Source organism: Strix aluco, chromosome 7 (genome assembly GCF_031877795.1).
Source record: "Strix aluco isolate bStrAlu1 chromosome 7, bStrAlu1.hap1, whole genome shotgun sequence".
NCBI classification, from domain to species: Eukaryota; Metazoa; Chordata; class Aves; order Strigiformes; family Strigidae; genus Strix; species Strix aluco.
The window spans coordinates 18,174,144-18,199,240 of record NC_133937.1 but is presented as its reverse complement, the minus strand read 5'-3'; the positions used below and the strand labels follow the sequence as shown (position 1 = coordinate 18,199,240).

Here is a 25,097-nt window from a genome sequence, read left to right as displayed (position 1 = left end):
GCTATGATTCCCATCTCAGCATAGCATCTCATGCTATCTGAACCTAATTTTAGGGTTAGGCATACCTCTGAAACCTTGGCAGGTCTCATAGTCAGAGATAAGTTTTCTTCCCATCAAGTGCTTACTAGTATCACACTTGGCTAAGAAAGTGCCCTCCCCAAAATGATTTCCCTACCTGAGGGCCTGGGTGTAGTTGAAGAGCGGTGTTACTCCCAAGAACTTCTGGATGTTGTCCATTACAGAAGCAGGGTTGTGTCTCAGCTCCTGACCATCCACAATGAGAAGCTGAAAAGACAGCGGCCTCCTTAGCCTGACAGCTCGTGCTGAACGACACCCGTGAGCTTCATGGATCTCAAAACTCCCCTGGCCTTTCTGCATGTGAGTAAAGGCTGCCAAAGCCCGTTTATTCCAGAGCAAGAAGGTGGGGAGATGTGGCCCATCTGTCATCTTAGATAGCGAAGTTAAGATACAGGCCACCAGTACCATGAAACAGTAGATCAGGACAGGCTTTGCTTAATAAACTCGCCTTTGGCCAAACCCCCTGTAACTAAGCACTAAGGCCCAGCAGTAGCACGATTTACAGATTGTCTCTGAGAATCTCATGTATTCTTTTTAGATGTCAGCAGCCATTGTGCAAACTATTCTTCTGTAACCTGTGATTATTCTCCTGTTACATGTATGATAGACAATAATGAACAACATTTGTGCTAATAAATTACCCATTCCAAAGAACAGAACAGAAAAATAGTCACATGAACTGACATCTGGGGAAGGTAGGATACCCTGACCTATGGGTCAGTACAAGGATGGTGTGTCTGGCTCTATCATTCCTCACAGCAGTAACCTCCAGGAATAGGAAGGCAATGAGATATGAGCCCAAGAATGTTTTCCCATGTCTCTCTTAGTCTTGGCAGATCTGTCATGTACAGTTTAGGCTGCTGCTTTGGCAGAGAGTAAGAGACTAAAAGGGCATTATAAGCCTCTGCTGGATTACAGGCTGCCTGAGGATAACCAACAGCAGCAGAAAGGAACTTGAAAAAACATCCTGACTCACAGAATTTATAAATTTCTTGGGAATTTAGAGACAGTAATGGTCTATATTGTCTATTAATTGACTTTTTGCAAATTTATACACAAAAACACAGAATCCTGACATCTCTGCAGTGAAACTTCCCTTTAGCAGACAGCTAAAGGCTTCACAAGACAGAAACTAACAAGTGGCAGAGCCCAAGAGCCTCTCTTTAAAGCAATAAAACTGCAGCAAGTAGTTTGAACACCTACTGGGCCTGAAGAGGGTCCCTGGGCTGCAGGCTGCCAAGATGAAAGGAAGGGATTGCTAACACGGCTGTTCTTACTGAACTTCTCAATATCGTGGAGCGCTCTGGGACATCACAGGATCCTCCTGCACTCATTTACTTTTACAAATACAATAAAGTGCAAAATTGGGAGTATTCAAGCCTGATTTCTTATGAGCTCATAATAGAAGGAAGCAAGTGGTGGCTCCTGTTCCAAAAGGCAAGACAGAAAGTGAAATGAAAACAAGGCAGCGGGGAGTGTGTGCACATGTACAGTTTGTTCTCCTCTCCTCTCCACTAAACCTACAAAGGGCTCCAGAAGAGCCTCTACTGCCAAACCTCCTACCTGCCCAGAGGGGTAGTATGTCAGCCAGCGCTCTAGGTGAGTTGAATACCAGCCAGGGAGCAGGCATCGGCTTTGCAGGTTGCGCAGTTCCTGAGGGGCCTGGGATTTCGCAGAGATCACTTGGTAGAAGGTGTAATTGAGCGCCACAGGGTCATTACGAGCACGCTGGTGCTGAAAAACATAAGCTGAATTTAGGAGCAAAATTCACACAAAATTCCACCTTACACATCTCTGTGCAGACCCCACTGACTCGGCACAACCACCCACCGATGCCTTTGTATGTAACTGTCCGCACTCTGCAGGCAGCCTGCATCATCGCCACGGCCCCTGTCCCCTACACCCCACTGGAACATCTCTCTGGCCCTCACCCACAGAACGGTGCAGGGAAGTTACCTGGTACCACGAATAGGCTCGGTCAGCAGGGTTGATCAGAACAGTAATGATTTTGGCTCGAGGCAGCAGGGCTGCACCACGTTTTGGTACCACCTCTGTGTCAAAATAGTTGGCACTCTTCTCAAACATGAAGTCTGTGCTGGCATTGGAGGGGATGGGAAAGAATTCCATGTACCTGCCAAACAGAGGGGATGCTGGTGAGTGGCACAGCCCAACAAAGAAATGGCACATGACAAAATGATGCCCTTGCTCCTCTTCAACAGGCACAGTTCACAACAACTGCACCTCCCCAGCAACACGATGAATGGGCAAATGGGTGCAGAGCTGGCAGAGCCACGACTTGGAAAGGGGTGGTGGAGCACAACATAGGAAGTTGGAGATGATAAGAGGGTAAGAAAGTATTTTGCTGAGAGTGTGTTCCCCAAGTCCTTGGCTGAGGGTAGGGTACTAGTTGCAAGCTCTAGCAAAAAGGAGGTTTTGTCCAAGACTAAGGTCAGAATCAGCTGCTGGCCCTGCCAGTGACTGCTTGTTCAAACCCATCTAAATCATTGGTCTCTTTGTGCCCCAGTCCACAGTCGAGAGGCAGGGTAAAGAGCTCTGCTCTGCCTCACGGGAGCTTGTCACATTAGTAAACATGGAAACTTTAAGACATTCGAATAATGGTAGGGTAGAGGGTAATGGGGGGACAGGGCACTGTAATGCACTGGAAGACTGGTCTCTGCTGAAATTTAAGCTGTACAACAAACTCAAATTCCATGCTAAACACAAAGATTCTCTCCTTTTGCATGTGATGCTACACTCAAATCAAGTATTTCACTCAAATACCAACCACCTTCCAGTATCTTTTCAACAGTTCTCTAAATGATCAGACAAAATCTCCCACAGCTCACGGGCAAAGAGATTCCCCAGCAGAATGCCTTACTGCCACACAGCTGTCCCTCAGAGCCACGCATGAGGGAGCGCAGTGCTTTGAGCAAGGAACACCTTTAAAATTTCTCTGCCTGGAAACATACTGGCATAATAGTGCCATAGCGACACTAGAATTTCCCTGCCGGGTGGAAACACTTTATCATAACTGCATACTTTTACAAGTAAAGACCAAGGTATGCATGTGGACACTGGGAGCCGGTGCAAGGAAGGCAGTAACAGCTCTAAGTCTAATGGGCCCAGAACAACAGTAGGGAGGTTGCCCCCTCCATAGGATGTGTCTGAACTTGGAAACCACAAAGAACTTTTTAATGAGCACACTGTTGTCTGTTCTGCATGTCAAAGGAAAATAAACCTCATGACAGCAGTGCATTCAACAAAGACTCTGATTTTTCAAAGCTAAATCAAAATCTCCTGGTGACCAGTGAGTAAAATCAGAAACTACCTGTCCTGTTCCTGGCACTAAGCAGCTGGGTTAGCAGGAAAACAGAGAACATGCGCTGAGCAATAGCAGTGAAAACAGCTGTTCAGAAATAGAGAAGCTACTAAGGTGGCTAAGGTGGACATAGAGAAAGACTCAGGAGAAGACAACATGGGTGCACCTTATCACAGAATAACACGCATCAGGGTTCTTACCAATCGATTCCTTTATGATAGTTGGGTCCATTAAAAAACTGGATCTCCTCGAAGGTGGATGGACTTGGGAAGTTACTGGTGACAGCTGGATGCATGGTCAAGAAGAAGTGCACAGCTGTTGTGCCTGCAACAGGAACCAGTTAACAGGACCCGGCTCACACATAATGCTTGGCTGAAAGCGCAGGCTTTATCTGCACTGCAACACACGGTCCCCAGATGGGCACACTCCTACCATGCGTGGCTAACTCACGCAGGTTACAACAGCGCTGACACCAAGCGCTTCGGGATGGAACTTGACCTAGCGGTTCAATCCCACATTTCAGCTCATGCAGCTGATTTAAGTCACCTGGCTCAGCATGACAGCTGTCACCCATGTCAGCTACCCCCACATCTTTTTTTCCCCGGTGGCACAGCCCCACTGTCCTGTGGCAGAGCCCACACCTGCCAGAGGGGAGGTGGCCTGGGCACTGCAGGACAGTATCATGTGTTTGGGAAGGAGATGTGCTAGGGACAACATTATTGTCCTTGGATGAGAATTCAGCTAGAGATGCCTTGGCCTGCCTCTGCTGTAGATGTTTTCCCTTTACCCAGCCAAACCTGATAGTCCTGCTCAGCACCCAGCTGTTGGCCTCCAGCAAGCCAATAAATCAGCTGAGAGAAGGGTTTTCTTACTGTGCCCTGCAAGCAGCTTGGGCCATGATACAGGAGCGCTCATGCTGCACTCACCAACAGAGCTTCACAGTGACACAGGCAGGAGACAGCAGCTTGGCTGGGACAAGCTTCCTCCCAAGGCCAGGATCACCATTTGCTGTGCATGGTTCGCGGCTGCTGTTTCACTGCACTACAGAGAAAGCCTGGGTTTGAAGACTTGGCTTTGGCTGAAGAGATTTTGTTCTCTTCAGCCTAGAAGGGACTCTTCAGTACAGTATATACAGCCATGTCACTGCCAACCACAATGCCACAGCAGTTAAGAGGTGGTGACAGAGGTCAGACAAAAGAGGATCCCTGCCTCCCACTGACAGTGACACGGAGCACGCAGTGGTACACAGATCTGTTGCAATAAAAGCAGTAGGAGGCATTCATCGTAAGCTTTGCTAAGCGTGTGCGTTTAGTCCTGCTGACAGCTTATGTTTGTGACACACTCAGAAAGGTCACAGTTTCTCTGAGCTTACGTGGAAAAGCCAAAACACAACTCTGCAGGTAGGGCTTTTCTCTGCAAATCAGGACTGAGCCAAGCAAAGTGCCAGGGTGCGAAGTACCGACAGGCTTGCCAGGTTTAGGTTAGAACAAATCTGAGATTCTCTGAAATGTCCTCTGCAGCCATTTGGCAGCTTGCACAAAGGGCAGCCATACAGATCTACAACACAGACCTTTCCAGCTCTCCTCTCTAGAGGAATGAGATGGAAGCTGCAATCTATCTTTAGATAAAACATTCGCATTACCAGTTTTCTGAGGTCCCACGATGAGGAACTTGGGGAGTCGATCACACGTTTTCTCTTTGGACCAGATATCCTTGTGCCTCTTATCATCACAGGGATTCTGCAGCACAAGTGATGGGATTAAGCATTACCACGGGAGCTAATGGAAAAGGGAGGAAAAGCTGGAAGGCCAGTCCTCTCGGGAAAATGCCATTAGCATATGAAGAACACTTCACAGCCACACTGCTGCTCTGCCAGGCATCAAGAAGAGTTAAGTAAAACCACGAGGGAACGGTTTCAAAAGCTGCAAAGTGACACAGGAGCCAAAGTCCCTCTGAGAGTGTTAACCACAGACCTTGCCCTGTGTAGCCATGCTGGCTGGGCCACCAGGATAGTACAGCTCAGCATCTGTGAACTTCTGGCAGACAGACAACTCTATCACCTTCAGTTAATTTCATCTGCTCGTTACCATGCAGAGAGCTGCTACACTGGGATAAAATGGAATAAGCATGTTTTTATTTAATGAACATGAATTCTGCAGTGTGAAATTACCTTAAGATTAATCACATTAACATGCCTGCAAGCTCCTCCAGCACCAAACAGAGCTCTTCCTCGCACACTTAACATTTCACAGCAGCTTGCTCTAATATAAGCCGTTTAACGACCCGAATGCCTGCAAGGCTGCCCCCCAGTCACTTAAGACAGCTACACCATGACTGTGTCCTACTGCTCCTACTTCCCATCCCTTCCACCTTGCAATTTGTCACTTGCAGCCTCAAGCCACAAAGGTTAAACCTAACAGCTTTATGCATTCCACCTCTGTGCTCTCGATCAGCAGTCTTGCCACACTTTAAATGTGGGACATACCTCTTGGAAAACCACTAGGAGTGGTTAAAGCTGGCATCTCACCTGCCACAAGGGATTCTTCTCCTGGGGAAAGATTTCAAAGTACTTTTTTGCAAGTTGGACAGGGGGCAATGTTTGCAGGCGAAGGTTGGTCCAGCACTGCACAAACTTGACGAGGCTCTCGAAAGTGTACAGTCCCAGACGGTCATTCCCATAGTTGGACAGGTGCGTCATGAAGATGCTGATCTGAAAATAGGAAAGACATGGGATACTGGTAGATCAGGTAACAGCACTGTTTCCTTCTAGCTTGATTCCACTGTCAGCAAGAGGCTGTTCACATCTCAGACAGTCCTGGCTGTCTGGGTTGATGAATGTCCATCTGCCAGGATACAGCACTGCCCTGGTGAAAAATGAAAGAAATGCAGCACTTGCAAGACAGGAGGAACTCAGGAGAGGAGGAACACAGACCTCTCAGTAACCCCTGGGAATGGTGTGGGTGCGGTGATAACTGAGCCCTGGATGTCAGTCCAGAAGAGTTTCAAAATTCCATTCAAGTGGCTCTGAACATTTAGGGGAACAAGCGTTAGTCAGTGACTCCCTCCTAGTCAAAACCTTGCAAAGCCTCTTTCATGGGAGAACAGGAGCTTCCCTTCCACTCCCTGAGGCACAACCAGGGCAACCTCTCTAGCTGTGGTGCCTGCTAGAGCAGGGGAGCAGGCTAGGGCACAGTGGCACATGGGACAGTTTTCACAGCGACTTGTTTCTAGGCCCACAGCTTGTCACCTTTCATTCACTTTGGAGCTGACATCTCAAGTGTAAAAGAACAACTGGCAATTCACACGTTAAATTACAAACCAGTGTACCTGGGGATCTGAACAGGGACTGCAAAGAGACCTTGCACTAGACACTGTCGTAGAAACAGACACCAGCTGATAAAAGTTTTAGATTCCAAGAGCCTTCAGCACAGGCAGCCCCTGAAAAATGTCCTGCCAAGCCTGAGGATGTAAACCCTTGGGCAAAGTGGCACTGAGCACCCATGGGAGCTCCTCCAGCACTGCAGTGCTCAGGAGCTGGTATGCTGTCTCTCCCTTGCCAAGTCATCTCTTCTCTCAAGCACATACATTTCCCTCCTGTCTGTTTTTCAGTATTTTAACGTCTGGAAAACAGCACGAAAGATTGCTGTCAGCTTGACTCTGGTGTATGGCTTTGACAGGTCCCATGGAATTGGGCATCCCAGTGCCCCTAACACAATAGCACTTTGCCAGACACTAAACCACACCACGGCTAGAAGTTAGCAAAACAAAAGCAGAACAACTAAGGCCTATGGAAGAATGACTTCGTGGATGATTTAGCACTCCACACTCAGTGTTTGCTAGTGCAGGGAAGAGAACTTAGTCACAGTAGGGACACCCACTGCTGCACAGCTCAGGGCTGAATCCTGATGATGCCAGGTAAGGTCAGCAGGCAACAAAAGGCTTCCCTGGCAGGGGGCAGGAATGGCTTTCCCACTCACAGTAGGAAAAGAGCAAAAAAGGGAAGCAGGAGACAGATGGTCTTGGGATGAAGAGATTTGCTGGCACTCAGGAGGTTTGAATTCTGTTTTCTGCCCAGTGTCACCATAGACTGGTCTCAGTGCTGCAAGGTAGTAGCACTTTGTGCCTGAGCCATCCCCAAGACACTGAAGTGAATTTAATCCTGTCCATAAGGTGCTCACACCCCAGGCTCTTTGAGTAGGCAACAGAAAAAAGTGGTAGGACTCTGGGACACATGGAAAGTAAGCGCAGTTAAAAGATTTATCACGTTTGTCTGCCTGTGAGTTTTTCACTTCTGGTTTCCTACTGAGCTGACAGAGAGGCCCTGCCAGACAGGCTCTGGCACCTACACTTCAAAGAGCAGTGTATACTTGGTGCTGTTGTGTAAAAACGATGTGCTAAATACAACACAGAGCAAAGGACAGAAAGATCTTCTGTCTAACTGCAGGGCGGTGCCATCAAGCACATAAGGCGGCAGAGGATGCGTCTCATGTTGTATTTTGCTCCTCATTTCTGGGAGACACCAGGAAGGTGGTGTGACAGCAAAGGGTGGCTCATCCCTTTGACTTACTAGTGAAACACTCAGAGGTAAAATTTGCTGCATGAACCAAGTACTGCAGCAGGGAGGACGCAGGTCACCACCTGGGGCCCCTTCAAGATTTCCAGAATAAAAAAAGCCCACACGTGATCCAGATTACCAAAGGTGTCTCAAGACTGACTACATTCAGTAAAGTGGCTCACACAGGTAATGCTGTCACCTGCAAACAGTCCGAAGCAATTGGATTTAGAAGAAGATGAGACAAGCCCAACCTAAGAGCCATTTCCCTGTACTTCTGAGCATGCAGTCATGTCCTGTAACACACATGCACTGTTTAACAAGGCCTGGCAGCTTGCTCTGCCTCATCACAGCTACTGCTGCCAAAACAGCTCTGAGCACTACTTCTGACATAAGCTACACTCAAGTCCCATCTTTCCCTCCCTCCCATCCACACCCAGTGACCCCGGGGGACTGGCTTGGTAATAACACTTCCCTCCTCTCCCCCTCCCTTCCACTGTCAGCATGCCATGGTTTCCCCTCCTTCATGCTGAGGAAAGATGAAAGGAAAGGTCACAGAGAGCCTAGAATACAGAAACCAGGAGGGTATGAGCATCCTTGCAAAATGTAACAAGCAGCTGTGGGCACAGCAGTAACCTGCCTGCGCAGTGTGAGCAAAAGTGTTTGTGAGAAGTGATCAGCCTGTCTGCTGAACATCAACAGCTATTCTCCTTCCTGACATCAGACCTCATTCACTAGTCAGAAGATCAAACATGTTCTGTTTGCACTGTGGAGTTAATCATACGCATACAGGCTTGGAGACTCCTGCTTGTGTATATCCACTCAAAGGGAGCTGGAAGCACCAAAAAGGACTAAAAGAGCCTGGTCCAAGTCTGCTACGGATCACTGCTGGGGCTGCAGGGCTGGCCAGCTTTCTATCAGGTCCGTGAGATGGCTCTATCAGAGAGGGGAGGAATGCAAGGGACTGAGTCACTGTGCAAACATGAGCAATGAAGAGGAGCTTAGAGCACAGTACTCTGCTGTTGACACAGAGAGAGAAATGCTCCACTGCCAAAAGAAAGCAAAAGCGTAAACATCAGAAGCATCTGAAGGTGCCTGAAACAGTTTTAAAAGTCACCACGAAGAGCCAACAGTAAACCTGGCAAATAAACTCATCCTGTACTACAGCACAATCTTTCCAAACTTTTTAGATCACAGATCACTGCCAGCTGCTTTGACCGTCACATGCTTATCCGCAAATTTTAATGGGTATCTCTAGAAACTATGTTTCTATAAATTCCTTGGCACAGCCTCCTGGACCAGCAGCGATCTCTGGATTACAGTCTGGCAACTGGTCTTCCTAGAGAAACCGAGAGCTCTTATTTTTCACAGTGGCTATTTCTGCAGGCATTCTTTAAGAACTGACAATTATGAATTTGGTCAAGGTGGAATTCACCCAACATATGGGAAGAGAAGCCCAGAAAAGAAAGCAGTTTCTTTCCAGCTGACCAATCGCGCCATATGTAATGCAAAGAATAGCCTTCTCCTTACTACAGACTTTCATTAAGCAGGTAGATTTGGTTGTTGTGGGTAAAGATAACAATTCTGTCTCAGGTGACAGGGACAGAAGGCTGGCTTCTAGACCTTAGGGATGGAAGGCTGGCTTCCAGACCTGGAAGTATGAACCCCTACAGCTTTTTAGCTAGGGCTGTTACACACCCATACCTTCTGCAGACCATACACACCAAGCCAGAGCTGGTCACAGGCTAACCTCCAGAAACACAGGGCCTGTTTGTAAACTACAGCTTGTCTGTGTGATGCACCCAGACCACATTGCAAGGGTCTTTTCACTATCACAGTTCTAATTCTAGGAGTAGAAAGGCACTAAACACTAGGAAAAGTAAGAGTCAAGAAAAAAATAAAGCTGAAGGAAAAGCTTGATCTTCTGATTCACTGAGCCTCTACAGTCCCAGCTGAAAGTGGCCAAAGCTGCATATTCAACACAGCAATCAAGATGCACAAGAAGGAGGGAATAAAAGAAAACATCACGGTGAGCAGAGCCACTGATGTTATGTGACAAATCCCACAAACAAGTACTCAATGACTGGGGCCGTTACTCTAGGGTTCCCGCCTAGGACGCTAGTGAGAAACAACCTACTTTCAGATTTGCTTGCATGGCTTCTTGCCCATACTCAGGCACTGGTGGAAAAGATGTATGAAGGAGAAGTAAGAACATAGAAAATTGGAAGTCAGGAGAAAATAAGCTTAAACATCATTATATTCAGAAGGCAGAGGTAGACATTCTAAAATCACTATCTAAACCCGGCAGGGCAATGTCCATTCAGAGAAAGGGAGGACAACAGGTGCCCAATCAGCTTCAGTAAGAAACAAATTCAGGTGGGGAACTGAGAAAGTTACTGTACAATTGAAAAGAACAGCATGTCTTCCTGCTGCAGCCAACAAGCAGGAATGTGAGGGACTGTGATCTGTGGTTGAAGATTGCTACAAAGCTTCATTTCCTAATTCTTTCCATTCAGGATTTTCTAAAAATGACCATTTTTTTCAATGGGAAGTGAGAAACTCATGTGATTTGCCATCCATGGCTAAGAACTGGGAAGGGACTGCAGGCTGTTGAAGGTAGTACATTAGCTTGGTGGCTTGATGGAACTGTCAAGTATTGAAAGGGAAAAAGAAACACCTGTGTTAGATCCAGATCTCCCAAAAATGCCTCAGGGCAACAGCTACACACAGAAATTGTTTCAAGTGTATACATGTTGAAAGAAAGGGGAGAACACTTCGTAAGGAAAGCCCAGAGAAAGCAATTATTCTGAACAAAACTCATCAGTGAGCCAGGGAGAAGCCAACAGGCGGCAGATGTGCGTGGAACAGAAGGAGCCAAGGCACATCTCACTTCTGATTCATGAAGACGCAGCAGCCTAGGTAACACCCACGCTACGGTGGGCCATGCTCAGCATGTCACCCTGGCTAGTTTCTGTCTGCGGAGTGTTACACTTGTCAACACTCAATACTGATGCTTCCTTGGCAGAGCGTAAAGCAAAGCAGCATTAACTAGCAAGTACTTCCTTGGCCCTCTTTTTCACATCTCCTCAGCATGACAGTGGAGACACCCACACCATGATGAGTGGTTATACTGAATCTCCCGTAAGATCTAGTCCTTTCCCACATCACACACGTAAGCTCAGACACCCATGCACTGATTCCCCTTTCAGATGAGCTTACTGGGTTCAGGAGCACCGTCAGGAAGAGTTCACCACCACGAATGCTCTTGTCCAACTCCTTTGAGCCACCGGGATATTCATTATAGAAGATAGTATGAGTAAAAAGACCACAGGTCTGTCGAGGCAGAACCTGGCAATATCAGAGAAAAGCAAAGTTAGGTAAGAGGCAGATGCAGCAGAATCTACACATGAATGTGTCAAAGCAGTACTCTGTGGATCAACATAAGGAGTAAGGGACACAGCGACATAGGTTCAGAGGACTCTTGATATTCCTCCCAACCACTTACTCATCACAGTGCAAACAAGGCAGTGGGATCTCAATTTAGGCTTGCTGTGCTTGGTCTTGCTCCCCATTCAGTACTGACCTCTGAATTGTACTGACAAACACAGAAACTGGCTTTAGCCAAGTTTTTTCTCTTTGCTCGACTTAATGATTTTGGAAACACTGGTGATACTAAGATTAATGTCTCTGATGCAGGTCACTCAAAGGCTGTCCCTTGGGCAGGAAAGCGGGCTCTGCTCACCATGATTCCATTATGGATGAATCCACGCCGGTACCGGGCAGGCCGTAGGTGTGGGTATTCCTCTGTGCTCGTTACTTGGATGCTCCACACAGATTTCCATGCCTCATAGAGTTGTGTGTGGACAGGATAAACCCCAGAATGATGAGGGGCTACGGCATAGCCCAAGTCTGTGGGAATCCCATGCTCCTGGAAGCAGAATATGCAGCTCAATCATTCAATATTTAACTAATATCCTTAATAAGGATCGTATTCAGCAATAGACTCCAAGTTAGAGCAAGTTGACAGAGTAACATGAAAATTCTATGTATTGGGAAACCTGAAATACTGCTTGTACTTCTTGTTTTATGCATCTATAGAAATATAAGAGTGATTTTATATCAACAAGGATGTCCAACACTGGTAACAGCTGCTGTAAGAATGGTCTTGTAGCTTACAGGTGTGACAAATCAGATTAATTCACAAGCCTCAGGTCAGGTTCCTCGGTTACTACAAACTAATCAATGCTGTTAAGTGACAGACACATCTGACTCCCACAATGCCTAGATGTGAGTCACTAAAGAAGGAAAGCAAAATTTCCTTAACTAATATAGACGGAAAGGAAGATGACGACTGGGCTCTGTCTTGTCTCTAGCAATTCAAAGAAAAGCAGACATGAAGCAAGAGACTGTTGAGGGTAAAGATATGGGGCCTGGAGCTATACTAAAGTGACAGGAAATATCTGAATTTCATGGGTTTTAATTCCACTATGTGGTTCTGGTAACAATATGAATGATGACAGCTCTGCCCTGGTGGCGTACAATAAAACCAGAGCCCCTAAATGAAGCAGCAACCTTCTCCTTCCCACTGCTAGCCTGTTTTACATTAAATATGTGTAATTGTGGTCTGTGCTTTGTCTCTCTTTGCAAAAGACTGTACTGTTGTTTAACCAGGAAAAGGAGGAGCCTAAACTGTTTCTATAATGCTGCAACTGTGCTCTGAATTCAAGATCATTCCTAAACTGTGTGTGTCATGGGAACACAAGACAGCAGCCTGCTATTCCCGAGGGGACTACCATCAAAAGCACCAAACTAGAGGTGAAGAGGACAATTCTTTTCAGAGAAACATGTATGCTATATTCAACTCTGGGCTGTAAGCATCAGACATTGTTCCAGCCATGCAGGATGTTCAAGGTTTCCCCCTCCTCTGCCAAAACCCAGGGCATTTCCCCTGGACTTCCTAGATAAGTAACTTCCTTCAGCATTGTCTGGGGAGGCCAGATGTAGGGCTGTTAGCCACAGAGCATTTTATGCTACCGACCAGGTGACTTCCCTACAAAACCATAGTGAATAAGGATGGAAAAGGAAATGCTTTCTCACTGCCAGAGTTTGTAAATTAATTGCATTTGGATGGTAATGCTACAAATTCACACCTCAGCAAACAAGAGCCTTGGGATTTGCACCCTGGAACTAGCCGAGCTGCCTGAGGCCATGCAGGTGCCAGGAAACACTTACCACTGCACAGGCAGGCATGGGAATGGTGTTTCTTGCCTGAAGACAGCAGGAGCCACGCATCAATTTAGACTTTCAGAACTGCCCTTCTTAAATGCAGCTGAGTTACTAGACTAGTATTTGGGTTCAGCAGGGTCCAAACAGCTATTCCAGGAGAAGAATTAATACTGTGAAGTAAATAAACTGCAATGCTCCTTACCACAGCAAATTGTTTGTTAAGCTTCATCTGTTCAGCCAGCACAGTGACATTGTGGAAAAGATGAGGCTGCATGTGACTCCACATGTGAGGGAACCACCAGAACTCCTTCCTGTGTTTGAGCAGCATGTCATCCCCTTCATCTTCCTCATCTGTACCTACAGAGAGTAGAGAAGGAAGCGCAAAACAAAAGGCAGAAGAGATGCTCGATGTTTCAAAGCAGTGCTAATCCCCTGCAATGCTGAGTTGTGCCAACAGAGAATCATGCTCTCTCTCATGTGTTGCGCACACACACGTGAACATTGGGGCTGTACACAGGCGCTGGGACCAAGGGGGTGCTAGGGGCTTACCTGTGTGGTAGAATTTCCCTGAGAAGCCCAGGTTGAAGGTGAAATTTGGGACTAAAGTTCTTAGCTTATTCTGGGTGCTCAGTAAAGCCTGTTTGAATGAAAGGAAAAAGAAATGTTCATATTCAGTTGCTCTGTAACATTTCTCTGTGCCTTACTGGTGCCCAGTTCAGTCTGAAGAGGTATCACAGGGGATGGTGCTAAGGCATTGTTGCCTGTGGAGTGAAGCAGAGTAACCAAGTGCTTGACATACAGAGTCTTTACTTGAAGTAGTCCTGCTGTACTAAATGACACCACTTTAAAACCACAGTCAGATGATGCTCTCCACTTCAGTGTGAAGGACCCAGAGTGTCTGGTGCTAAGGCAAAGGGACAGTAAATCTCATTTCCAAGCAACAGACCCCTTATTTTTTCCAGGTGCAATCTCAACACTCCCCTCCTCTCCCATGTTCACTGGGACTTTGCTACTGAACCTCTCCCCTTTCTCTGATCCTATGTGTTAATGAAAAAGGAGGACGGGGCAGCACATGGTACACAGTAGAAGGAAGAGAAGTCACTAAGATCGTGATCAGTAACTAAGTGATGCAAAAGGAGGGGGCTTTTATTTAGAGAGGAAAGGTGGATTAGCAAAACTACCCAGGGAAGGAGCCCTGCCATGGCAGGGAGGCATCCCTGGGTCTGTGTCCCTTGAAAGTGACAAAATCCTTTTGTAACAGGAAAGTTTCCTGGATTGTGGAAAGAAAACTTGGGGGAGCTGACATTCAGAGTCATCACATCTCCTACAGGTTCTCCCTTCCTCACTTGTGTCTGCTTGAAATGTCCAAAATAATTGCTATAGCCAAAGGGAAGGAGCCTTGTGCCACAAACCCCACAGTCCAGCAGGGTACAGAGTAAGACAACAGAAAGCCTTGACAGAAAAAAAAACAACCCAGAGGCTCAGTATGTCACAGACAAGACACAAACAAATTCCAGTCAAATTTCTTCTAGTGGAAAACAGTAAAAAGAGAAATGCCCTGAGATGCCCGCTCTGCTGCTACCTGCATGCTTCGGGGAAAGTGTCACTGGTGCAGCTCCCTATGGGAGAAGCTCTCAATCAAATATGGATCTGGCAGGAGGGCTGTTGGCAGGTGACAGAGATGCAGTTATTTAGATTTTAATAGCTTTTCTAAGAAAGCAATGGATTGGTGGCTACACCAAGGTGAAGGTGATGACCTCTCAACAGCAGACTTGGGGTAGATGCAAATACGCAAGCAACTTGTCACATAATATTGGGGGAAGCATAAAGACTTTTCAAAATGTGCAGGGGAGATGGGCAGATCATTCTGCATCATGTGCCCCCTCCCAGCCTCAAGGAGCACAAAAGAGAACTACAATGCTGTCTTCACATGGCTTACACTCTATAGGCGTTGTTTAGGCACACTGCTCCCTGAGTGGTGAAAGTGCATTCACAAATGCAGACTCTCATTCAGTGGAGGGATCAGCCTTGACACCTACCACTTAAGGATATCCTGACAAATCACTGCTGTCACTAATAATTCAAAACAGTGTTGACCAAACACTGATCATCACATTAATTTAAAAATGGTGACTTCTGTAATTTACTTCAATCACCCACCCATCTTTGAGCAAAGAAGTTGAGAGGTTTTATTCCCAAGGCAGGCAGCCCATGACCTCTCACACACGGCAAGGTGGGAAAAGCAGACAGATTATTTCTGCAGTGCTGCAGACACAACCAAGCTTTCAGACTTTTCCCTAGAGATGTACCTAATTGCCTGTTCTTCCTCCCCACATCCACACAACAGTGACATCAAATGCAGCCTGGAACAAATTTCAAAGATCCCAGCTCCTCCACGGCCACATGCCTACCACATCCTTACCCCAGTCCCCATGCAAGGGTAGTATTTTGAGCAATGTATGGCACATGACATCTCCAGAACCTATCACAAACGTAGGCAGTGCTTTTAAAAGGTGACATGCCAGCAGCACTGATGGCTGAAGCCTCCTTCGCTGCACAAGATCCAGAATAGGCAACGGGAGGTCAAGTTCCCCTCACATAACCCTGGTAAGACACAGGAACTCATCCTACACATCAGGGAGCACAGACTAAGAGCTGTGCATCTCTCTACAGAGAAGCACCTGCCTGCCCAGATGGATGACAATATTGCATCAAATTTGGGACCAGCACCTTGAACACATCGCCCAATATCTTAAGACAGGAAAGTGCCACTTTCTTGTCTCCAGAGCTGTCCCAAGCCTCACCACTTCTCTCTGCTGCCCTGAAAGGCATATCCAGGTCCTCAAGCTCAGGTAGGAAGGTGGAGGGAGGAAAGACAGTGGTTAAGAGGCTTAGCATTCCTCTGCACAGAGGGAGATGTAAAGGCTGTCTGGGGTTACCATGACAACACATCTGTCTGATGATAAATCCCAAAAAGCCCTGCTCTAGCAGGCAGCAATCTTTTGTGACTGGGGAGGGACCAGGGATGAACTGTGGGGGTCCCAGAAATTCTGAAACTATGGAGCCTCATGGAGTCCTGTTTTTCTGACAAGATTTATTGCTAATCATGTCCCATCCCTCTGCTGATGCTGGGTCCTTTTCACAACCAAATCCGTAAGGTGGCATAGCATAGGTTTGAAGAAATGTCTTACTCCTGCACAGAATAAAAGAGACTAAGGTGCCAAGTAAAATATTTGGAAATTTGTTTCAACAAATTATGCATTCACTGTTCTCTAGCACACTGGTTCAAAGAGGTCTGTGAGCTGTAGTAAGGTGAAACAATACAGATGTGGGAACAGGACAGGACGATGGCACTTCTCTCTGCTCTGACACCTCTGCTGCACTGTTTCTCCTTTATAAAGGAGGATGAATGATAGTACTAATAATGTCTTACAGGTGACTCAAGGGGCATTCCATTTATATCCATAATGTGCTCTGAGATTCTTAAATGAAAGGCAATCAAGAGTAGGAGTAGGCTATCCATTAAGATATAAAATAGCCAGATGCAAACAGATCTTCACGTGCAAATTTGAGAAATTTAGTTGCTCACATGGTACAGGACAGAGGGCTAGCATTTTAGCTATCCTCCATCTCTAAAAAGCAAAGTTTCTTCCCCTAGAACACGGCCCCTCCAATCCCTCCAAGAATTTCTGTTTTATTTTTCTAACTATCTTCCATTCCAAAAACCCTTCCAAGATGCAGCCAAGCCCCCAACCCTGAAAGGCCCCTTCCCCAGCTAAGCTCCCTGCTCGAAGCTCAGCAAGGCTCACCCCAGGAAGGAACAGATGGGATCTTCAAGAGATTCCCAGCACTGGCCACCAGAACTCATAAGCTACATCAAGTCCAGACCCACTTCATGCTTGTCACAGTCTACCAGAGAACATTCTCTGCAACTCACAACCTGTATTTTTGGAGGCCTTTAGTACTTAATTGGGGCAGCGAGGCTGCAGGACCAGTTGAGACATCTACATTTCTGGACACAATGCAAAAAAAGGTCTAAGCTTCAGTCTGATGTTCAATGCCCATCACTTTAAAAAAGGCTTTTCCATAATCTCAAATTATGATAAATATTTATGTCTAAGCAAATTTTAGGGGAAAAAGTTTAACATTGTGTCTTTTGTTGCAACACATTAAAAAAGCTATATAATCTCACTGATGGATCTGCAAAGATTTACTCAACAGTTACTACAAGCTCTTGATGCCATCCAGTGAAAGACAAAAACTCTCTCAATGGGGTTAAAATTCCAGGAGCAAGGAAGAAATCTGGGGAAGCCACAGCACCCTGATTCTACAGTCTTTAGGTTGCTTCTTTAGGACCTAATCCTCTTCTAAGATGGCATGGTGTCCTTGGAATCACAGTAATACAGGGCTAAACCTTCATGCAACTATGAAATTTTTAACTTCCGAAAGTATTTGCAGAGATTTTAGCTGTTTCATACAAACCCTAAATATTACCTCCCCTATCTCACATCCCTCTAAAAAGAGACAAAAGAAAAGGGGGAAATAAGGTTTAGAGTCAGATGCTGGGAAGAAAGGATACTATGAGTCCAGGAAAATGAAGAGAAACAGATGATAAAAAATGGAGGAAGAAAGCAGATTCTTTTGACAGCCTCTTCTCAAATGCTCATGCAAAGCATACTAGGAACATGTTGCAGAAACACCTTCTTCGTAAAAACTGCCCCTGTGGACACTGGGCAGCACATTCTCAAGAGGATTTTCTTCACAGCAGTAGCACCGGCATGGCTCAAAACAGTGCTGTCAAAAGAGAAAGCATTCATGGTACTGGTATTTCTACCTCCCCTACAATGTTAGAATCAGGGAGTTAGAAACTGCTGAGTATTTTCATTTCAGGTAAGATCTTCTGCTACAATTTAGAAAGGCAAGCGCTGGCTGACAGCCACCCTCACTAGATTCTCTCTCTCCCACCCTCAGCATTCATAACCCAAAATGAAATGACTGTCCTTGATTTTCACTTAGCTTGCTTTCAGACTTGCTAGCAATGATTGCTCACTATTTACGCCTTTGTAGAGATTACCAGCAAAAGAGGCAAAAACTCATCTACTTAATCTTCCTTCCTCATACCTAAAGACGACCAGGAAGGATCATAAGAGCCAGATCCTTTTGCATTAGAAACGGCTCATCTTTGTTCGCCAGTTCCATGGAGGTTTGGTAAATTCCAAGGATTATGATTTTAGAAGAGACTGAATGTGGAATAATTGAGAAGAGAAGGGATTCTCAGAGATTTTGTTTTGTTAATTAAGTGCAGCTCAAATTTCTGGTAAACTTTACAAGGGAAAAACATTTTTGTCGTGCAACTTCCCACTGTTTCACTTCAATTGAGGACTGCAAGCTCCTGCTGCAGCCCTTCAACAGAAACAGGAACTCAATAGTTATCATCTTTAAAGTAAAAGCAAGCACAATTCCTTTCTTTCTTGTTGAAGAAGAAAGCTATTCAGCTCTCCTTTAAGCATCACAAATAAAAACATTTCTCCCCTCACGCAGGACATCTACCATGGGCATGCATTCAATCAAATTATATTCAGCACCTTCTTTTAACAGTCATTTTGACTGGGAAGCTCTCTGAATGTGGACCTGCATATGGCAAACAGGCTCACTGGGACAGCAGAGTCAATTTTATACCTTCACACAACATCCAATCTTCAAACCGCTACCCTGACCACTGTAATCTAAGCTTTAAGATAAGGACCTGTGTGTTGAGATAACAGTCCTGAAACAGAGCTTTCATATAAAAGGCCAAAGAAAATGCCAGCTGTTCTGTCACTATTATATCCCCTTCTCTCCCCACGGTGCGAGGCTATCAACAAATCCATGTAGTTATTTCTCGCTTTTAAAAAATAAAAATTCATTAACCTCTCGTGGCTCTGCAGAGAGCTTCTTTTAAATGGATAAATCTGGGTTTTATCTGCTTTGCCTGAGATTCTCTGCTTACTGATCACAGATTATTCCTCCATTTCACCCTGCTAAAACCCAAACAAAGCATCTTTTGGAATTATCTTGTCTGGGTTTGTTTTTAACATCACTAGAGCAGCCTCTGTTTCCAAAAGCTTTGGCCACCTATCTCCTGTTTTCTTACATGGGTCTGTAACCCGCACAGATACTACAGAGGTGAGAATCTCTGCCAGTTTGGACTAGAGGGTGCAGGGCCTGCTTAGGAACAAGGTAAGATTGTGATCCTTCCAAAAAAAAAATCTTTCTGAGCATTTCAGCACCTCAAAACACAGGAACACTGCAGTGAAATGAAGAAAATCTTAGCATTTTCCTTAGATAAGTATTACATAGAACTGTTCCATTTTTCCATACCTGCCTGCTTGCAAACACTTTTTCTATACCTGTTTGCTTTGAGAGTTATGGTCAAAAGGTGACTCTAAAGAATTATTAAAGAATGAAGGAAGTAAAACAAATAACAGCATGCAATTAGAGCTGCTTCAGGCATGCAGCTTCAAATGAATTGTAAAGATAAAGCTAGCTCCAAACAGAATGCAAGGGCTTCCTTTTCTGATCCTTTTCTGGGATCAGAAGCAGAACTTAAAATCTCAAAGACCTGAAAAAATGGAGATGAACTGAGATATGCCTTGCATGGATACATAAAACATGTAGAAAAGGTGGTATGACTCCTAGTGAGGTGGAAGAGTGCTCTTGGGAATACGTAATGGATGATGTTCAGTTCAGGTAAGGGGACGCACATGTACAACAGCATTTTGTTTTATACCCTTGTCTCTAACGTTCTGTGCTCTTAGACAAAAGGTTAAAGGGTGCTTCACCTTGAAGTCATTTTGGAAACATGCTAAGGCAGCTGCTGTCACAGGCTTATCGTCATCATGGCTGGCACCCAGGGAACTCCATACAGAACCTATCTAAGGGCAAGTGCTAAATGGGAATCCAGAGGCCTGGAGCCTCTTACCTCTGACAACCACCTCAGCACACCTGGAGGTACAGGCAATGCCCTGTCTCAATGGCTACAAACCAGAACTGGTGGGGAAGATACAAAGGCAAGTCTTGGCTCTGTGAGGGAGCATAGGTACACGTTATCACAGACTTAGGAGAACACTTTATCACATACTTTCAAGGACACAGAGAAGTAGAAGGTGCACTTAGTTTCTTACTTTCTTCCTACTTGTTTTTTCCTTTGCCTGTCTCACTTCCCTCTCCTCCACAAAATCTCTCTCTCTGTGTCTTTCCCATATCCTTTCCTAACAGGTCACTGTATTACTTAAGGAACTGCCACGGAAAGCAGACCACAAAGATGGCATCTCTCCTTCCCAATTGTGAGGCCACAGAGACAACTCACATGAAGGCTTGGTCTGCGAATGTTCCCCTGGTGAATTTTTGTATATTCCCTGCCCAGGGATGGGGGCTGCTAGTGGAGGATATGAGTGGGCTGTAACAAAGGGTGAGAGAAAAGCTTTCTATTCCCAGTTTGGTTATGTCCTGAAAAACTAGATGGCTAAAACATAGGCTATAGCAATTTATACCGCATGGACTGGCCTACAGTTTTGCAATATAATATATACAGTTTATACATATCATAATACAAAATAATACAATAAATACAGTTTTTCTATTCTATTCTGTTCTATACTAACACAACTTGCCTTTTCCTTTTGAATGGTAAAGTTTACAGCTACAAATAGGTTGACAGAGGAAATCTGCATACGCTAGTTTCCTATGTCAAAGAGGAGACAGGACAGACCACCACAGGCATCCTCCTCTTAAATTCAGAGAGACCAGCTACAGGTCCCAGAATGAAAAATGGTCCACTTAAACCTGCAAAACTGTTGAGAGCACCACATATGGTGCCTCGGCACCTTTGCAGGCTACTTCTCTGTTTAAGATGAAAACAATTGCAGCAATCAACTCTTACACTCAAATTAAATGCAACCTTGACTCTCCTGGCATACCACACACACTAGAAATTTGTCTGGGGCCTGTAGTTATTCTGGGGATTTTACCTCTACATCGGACACTTTCATGCGAGTGCCCTCTTTTCCCACAAATATATCATCAATGTCGACTAGGATATAGCGATCAAGCGTGAGACAGAGGCGCTTGCCAGTCAAGTAGGCAATGGCATCCACGAAAATGAGTTTGTGCAGCCAAAAATTTAGGTTATTGCCAAAGAGAACCCGCTGGATCCCATCGTGGAGACCCAGGTCCTGCACCACAGTGGCATGCAACGCTTTGTGGGTGGCCAGGTGAGGAATGGACTCCGAGGACTTTGTGCTGGCCAACAGCACTGGCTCATAGGTGCTGTGGTTTGACTGGAACACTGTCCAGTCATCACCAGGCAAGGGACCCTGCTCCACCTCATTAGCCCGGGTGACGTAGAGCAGGGGAGCACTAGGGTTGATGTGATAGTCCCGCAGCCCCAGGTTGGAATGTAGAAAAAGGGGGAAACCCTTGAGCTGTGCACTGAGCAGGCTGTTCTCGTTGGCTTTGAAAAAGCCTATAATCCCCACTCCATACTCTACACAGTATTTGTCCAGCAGCTCTCGGTTCCAAGCATCTAGGTTCACATATTTAAGGATGTTCTCATAGATAATAAGAGCGTAGCGTCCTCTATCTTTGTCTGTCAGGGTGGGCATATCTCCTTTGCCAGGGGCGATCTCTGTCCTGTATTTAAACCGGCTAGATTCCAGGATGGCCACTATTTCCTGCCCCAGCTGGGAGTAAATGCTTTCCACAAAGACTAGCACCACAGGATCTGTGCGTGAGGTGTCCACAGATTTCGTAAGCCTCCAGCTGGCTTGCGGTGGGATCAAGATGCGGTGCTGGTTGCTGCAGTCACTGAAGGGCAGGGGTGGTGGCTCTTTGATTTTGGGACTGTTAGTGACGTAGTAAGCCAGGATGCACATGGAGATCAGGCTGAAGGCAATGAGCAGCAGGATCAATCTGTGGAGCTCCAGCTGTCGCACGTGCCGCACTACTTTCCACAACTGAATCATGGTGAGGCGGGCTGCCCACCCCCTCCTCACAGTCTGCACCCACGTCCTTGAAATCTCCAGTGCCGCCGTGGCAGTACCCAGCAGCAGCTCACAAAAAAGAGTGAGCAGCTGCAGAGAGAGACAAAGCTAAAGCAAATAGCTACAAGGCTAGACTCCCAGGGATCTGCCATTTATCTCAAGTAACCATGGCCCTCAATTCCCATCGCTCTTTTGTGTGCTTCCTCCTGTTCCTCTCCTCTCTCTCAGGAAAGTCTCTTGGAGGAGCGAGGTTTCCTGAATCTTGTCTCCAACAGCAAATCAGTCTGTCATCCTGTGCACAAGCAGTTTCAGCTCAGCCTTCCCAGGTGTCCTGTTTCTCATTTAGCTGTTTCGCATTCACATGATGGCACCTTCTCTTTGCATCCTGCAATTTAAAAAGAAAAAGTCAATTCTTGGTATGGATTCATGGTATTTAATGGGTTTGAGATGAAATGGCAGGATCAGCAGGTGCTAGGTGGGCAGCATCACTCGCCTGTCAGCAGGCAGACCTGTTCCCTGGGAAGTGACACACACCATTTGTGCGGGAGCTTGGCAGAACAACCGTAACAGCCTTTGGAAGAAAGGTCCTGAGAGTGCACAGGGACTCAGCATTTGCCTTGCTTACAGCAAACAGAGCCAGTGTAACTGGCCTTCCTGCACTTCTCTCTATGCCACTGAACAGAAAACATGAACCCCTTTTATTCTAGCTTGTATTTCAAAATTAACAAGAGGAGGAGAGAGCCCTCACATTCTCTGTCTTGTCCTGTTCTCATACTAATGATGATGTGTCCAAGTCCTTGCCAGTGACTTTCCAGGCCCTCAGGATATGGCTGTCCTGAACCCAGCAGGATGCCTTGAATTCCCACCAGCTCTCTTGCTCCACAACTGCCGATTTCCATGCCCCTCTATGAGGCTGCCCTACTTGTCCTGGGAACTCATGTTCTTCCAAGGCTCTCAGAACACAGCTCTGGGGAGGCATCGTTCCTCAGGCATCACAGAGCCAGGGGCTACAGGCTGCCTGCACACTGCACACTTAATTGTTGCCAACTGATTCAGCAGCAGTTGGAGAGGAAACATCTGAAACCCTCCTCACCTTCCTTATACGCCACTGAAAAGCATGAAGACTGTTTTACATCACCAACAGCACAACGTAAATTTGGGTTGGTCTCAAATACGTGAAGGCTTCTTGTTATGAAGTTCTCCCACCTCCCGCTTTGTGTTTATGACAGCAGACTATTTCACCATATGTTGTTATTTTTCCAGGATAAAATGCTCAACAAAGCCAACAAACACCAAGCCATCTAAAACATAAACACCAGGGAGAGTAGCTAAATTGCTCCTTGGTTTAAAAATAAAATCACTGTGTAGTTTTCTCTCCTTTACCAGAAGTGTGACCCACCTACAGCAACAACACCCAGGTGTGCATTACTTGGGATACAGGCACATTTTGGGGGAACACCTGCTGCCCCTCCCAGCACAGTGCAAGGACAGCCTAAATGCCAGATGTTGCTCACCAAGTCAGTCATGCTCAAAATGAGCTCCCTGTAAAAGTTAAAAAAACTTTTTTCTCTCAAAACCTTTCTTACTCACACACCCACACTCCTGCAGACATGTGCTGCACCACACACAATCCCTCTAACCACCTGCTCAACTGGCAGAGCTTACAACACCAGGAGACATACGAGCAACAACAACAAAAAGTACTACCAAAACAGTTCTTCATCCTTTCTCCATTCCTCTCATTTTTGAGCCTTTTTGTTACTATCATTGTGATAAAACAAAGAATATTATACTAGTTTGCCCATGAGTTTCAGACAGACATAAAGTTTTTATAAAGTCAGGGTTTTAACAACTAGCTCCACCAGAAATGAAACTACGTGTGAGACAGATGCTTATTTTGCTCCACCAGAAAAGAAATTACTTGTGAGACAGATGCTTATTTTGTAATGTGTATTACTAAACAGAAAAAAATCCTTCTGAGTCAGGGAAAATATCAGTTCACAGATGAGGCCAAAAGTCCCACTCTAAAACTAGACTGTTTTCCAAACTGCTGGTGCAGCTTGAAGCAGAGAAAAAAAAACAAGCAGATTTTATATGAAGAGATATAATATTGCTAACTTTGTGATAGCAGATGGAAAAGAGTCAGAGTGCTCTTTACACAAGCCTTATAATGATCATTAAGTATTATCTCAGGTAACTTCTATGCTATAAGCTCAGCAGAGCAGGGATTGGCTTGTGTAGTGCACAATGAAACCTTAGCCCTGGTGAGGTCTTCAGAATAGCTGTAGACTGTAAAATGTAAAGTATATTACAGAAATAATTTTCCACTGGAGAAACTGAGACACAGTAAATCTTATTGAAGGTCACACTACAAGGCAGCAGATGAATCAAGACTTAAAAAAAAAAAAAATTCACAAAATTCTGTTCACCACACTCCAAATGGATTGAGTCTCCATTCCCAAATGGCCCTCTGTAAGGACAGAGCTGGCTCTGGAAATCCAGCTCAGTCAGTGACAACAAGCTGTGTTTTCTTCAACACTGATGACCTATCATCTCTGTTTAGTCTCTATATACTGTTAATTTTTTATTGGAAAAATGACAAGGGAGAGAAGGGGAGAAATTACTATGGGAAGATGTAAAAAACAGAATTCAGATAGCTTTTTCCTTGTTACTGAAGTGACAACTGATTTTGAATGCATGACTCTGGATTGAGTGCAGGATATGGCTTTGTAATTTCAGTTCAAGTCAAGATCAGTCCCAGTGATACACTGGGACTGCCAGTGTATCAGCATAATACCCCAAAACATGTGTCACCTTTCAAAAGCAACCACAAAAATTACCTTTCCACCTCTACAATGAGCCTTTCCCACCCCACTGCCTCTGCAAGGAAGGCCCTGGGGAT

At 45.6% G+C, this 25,097-nt stretch overlaps 1 protein-coding gene and 1 long non-coding RNA gene across 7 annotated transcripts in view; one reads left to right on the top strand and one right to left on the bottom strand.

Moving 5' to 3' along the window:
- Window positions 1-25,097, bottom strand: part of NDST2 (N-deacetylase and N-sulfotransferase 2) — a 140,184-nt gene that overhangs the window by 3,165 nt on the left and 111,922 nt on the right. For all 6 annotated transcript variants that reach the window (XM_074830644.1, XM_074830646.1, XM_074830645.1 and 3 more), the window contains 11 exons: window positions 21,185-22,580; window positions 13,725-13,812; window positions 13,378-13,532; window positions 11,692-11,877; window positions 11,169-11,297; window positions 5,925-6,107; window positions 5,040-5,136; window positions 3,598-3,721; window positions 2,035-2,209; window positions 1,642-1,812; window positions 176-285 (listed from right to left, as the gene is read on the bottom strand). In XM_074830644.1, coding sequence (XP_074686745.1) covers window positions 176-285; window positions 1,642-1,812; window positions 2,035-2,209; window positions 3,598-3,721; window positions 5,040-5,136; window positions 5,925-6,107; window positions 11,169-11,297; window positions 11,692-11,877; window positions 13,378-13,532; window positions 13,725-13,812; window positions 21,185-22,177 — 2,411 coding nt within the window. In that variant the 5' untranslated portion in view covers window positions 22,178-22,580. The remainder of the gene's footprint in view (window positions 1-175; window positions 286-1,641; window positions 1,813-2,034; window positions 2,210-3,597; window positions 3,722-5,039; window positions 5,137-5,924; window positions 6,108-11,168; window positions 11,298-11,691; window positions 11,878-13,377; window positions 13,533-13,724; window positions 13,813-21,184; window positions 22,581-25,097) is intronic.
- LOC141925873 (uncharacterized) lies at window positions 282-11,729 on the top strand. The gene is made up of 3 exons (XR_012623977.1): window positions 282-378; window positions 2,298-2,424; window positions 11,646-11,729. It is a non-coding gene; the product is annotated as an uncharacterized LOC141925873 (long non-coding RNA).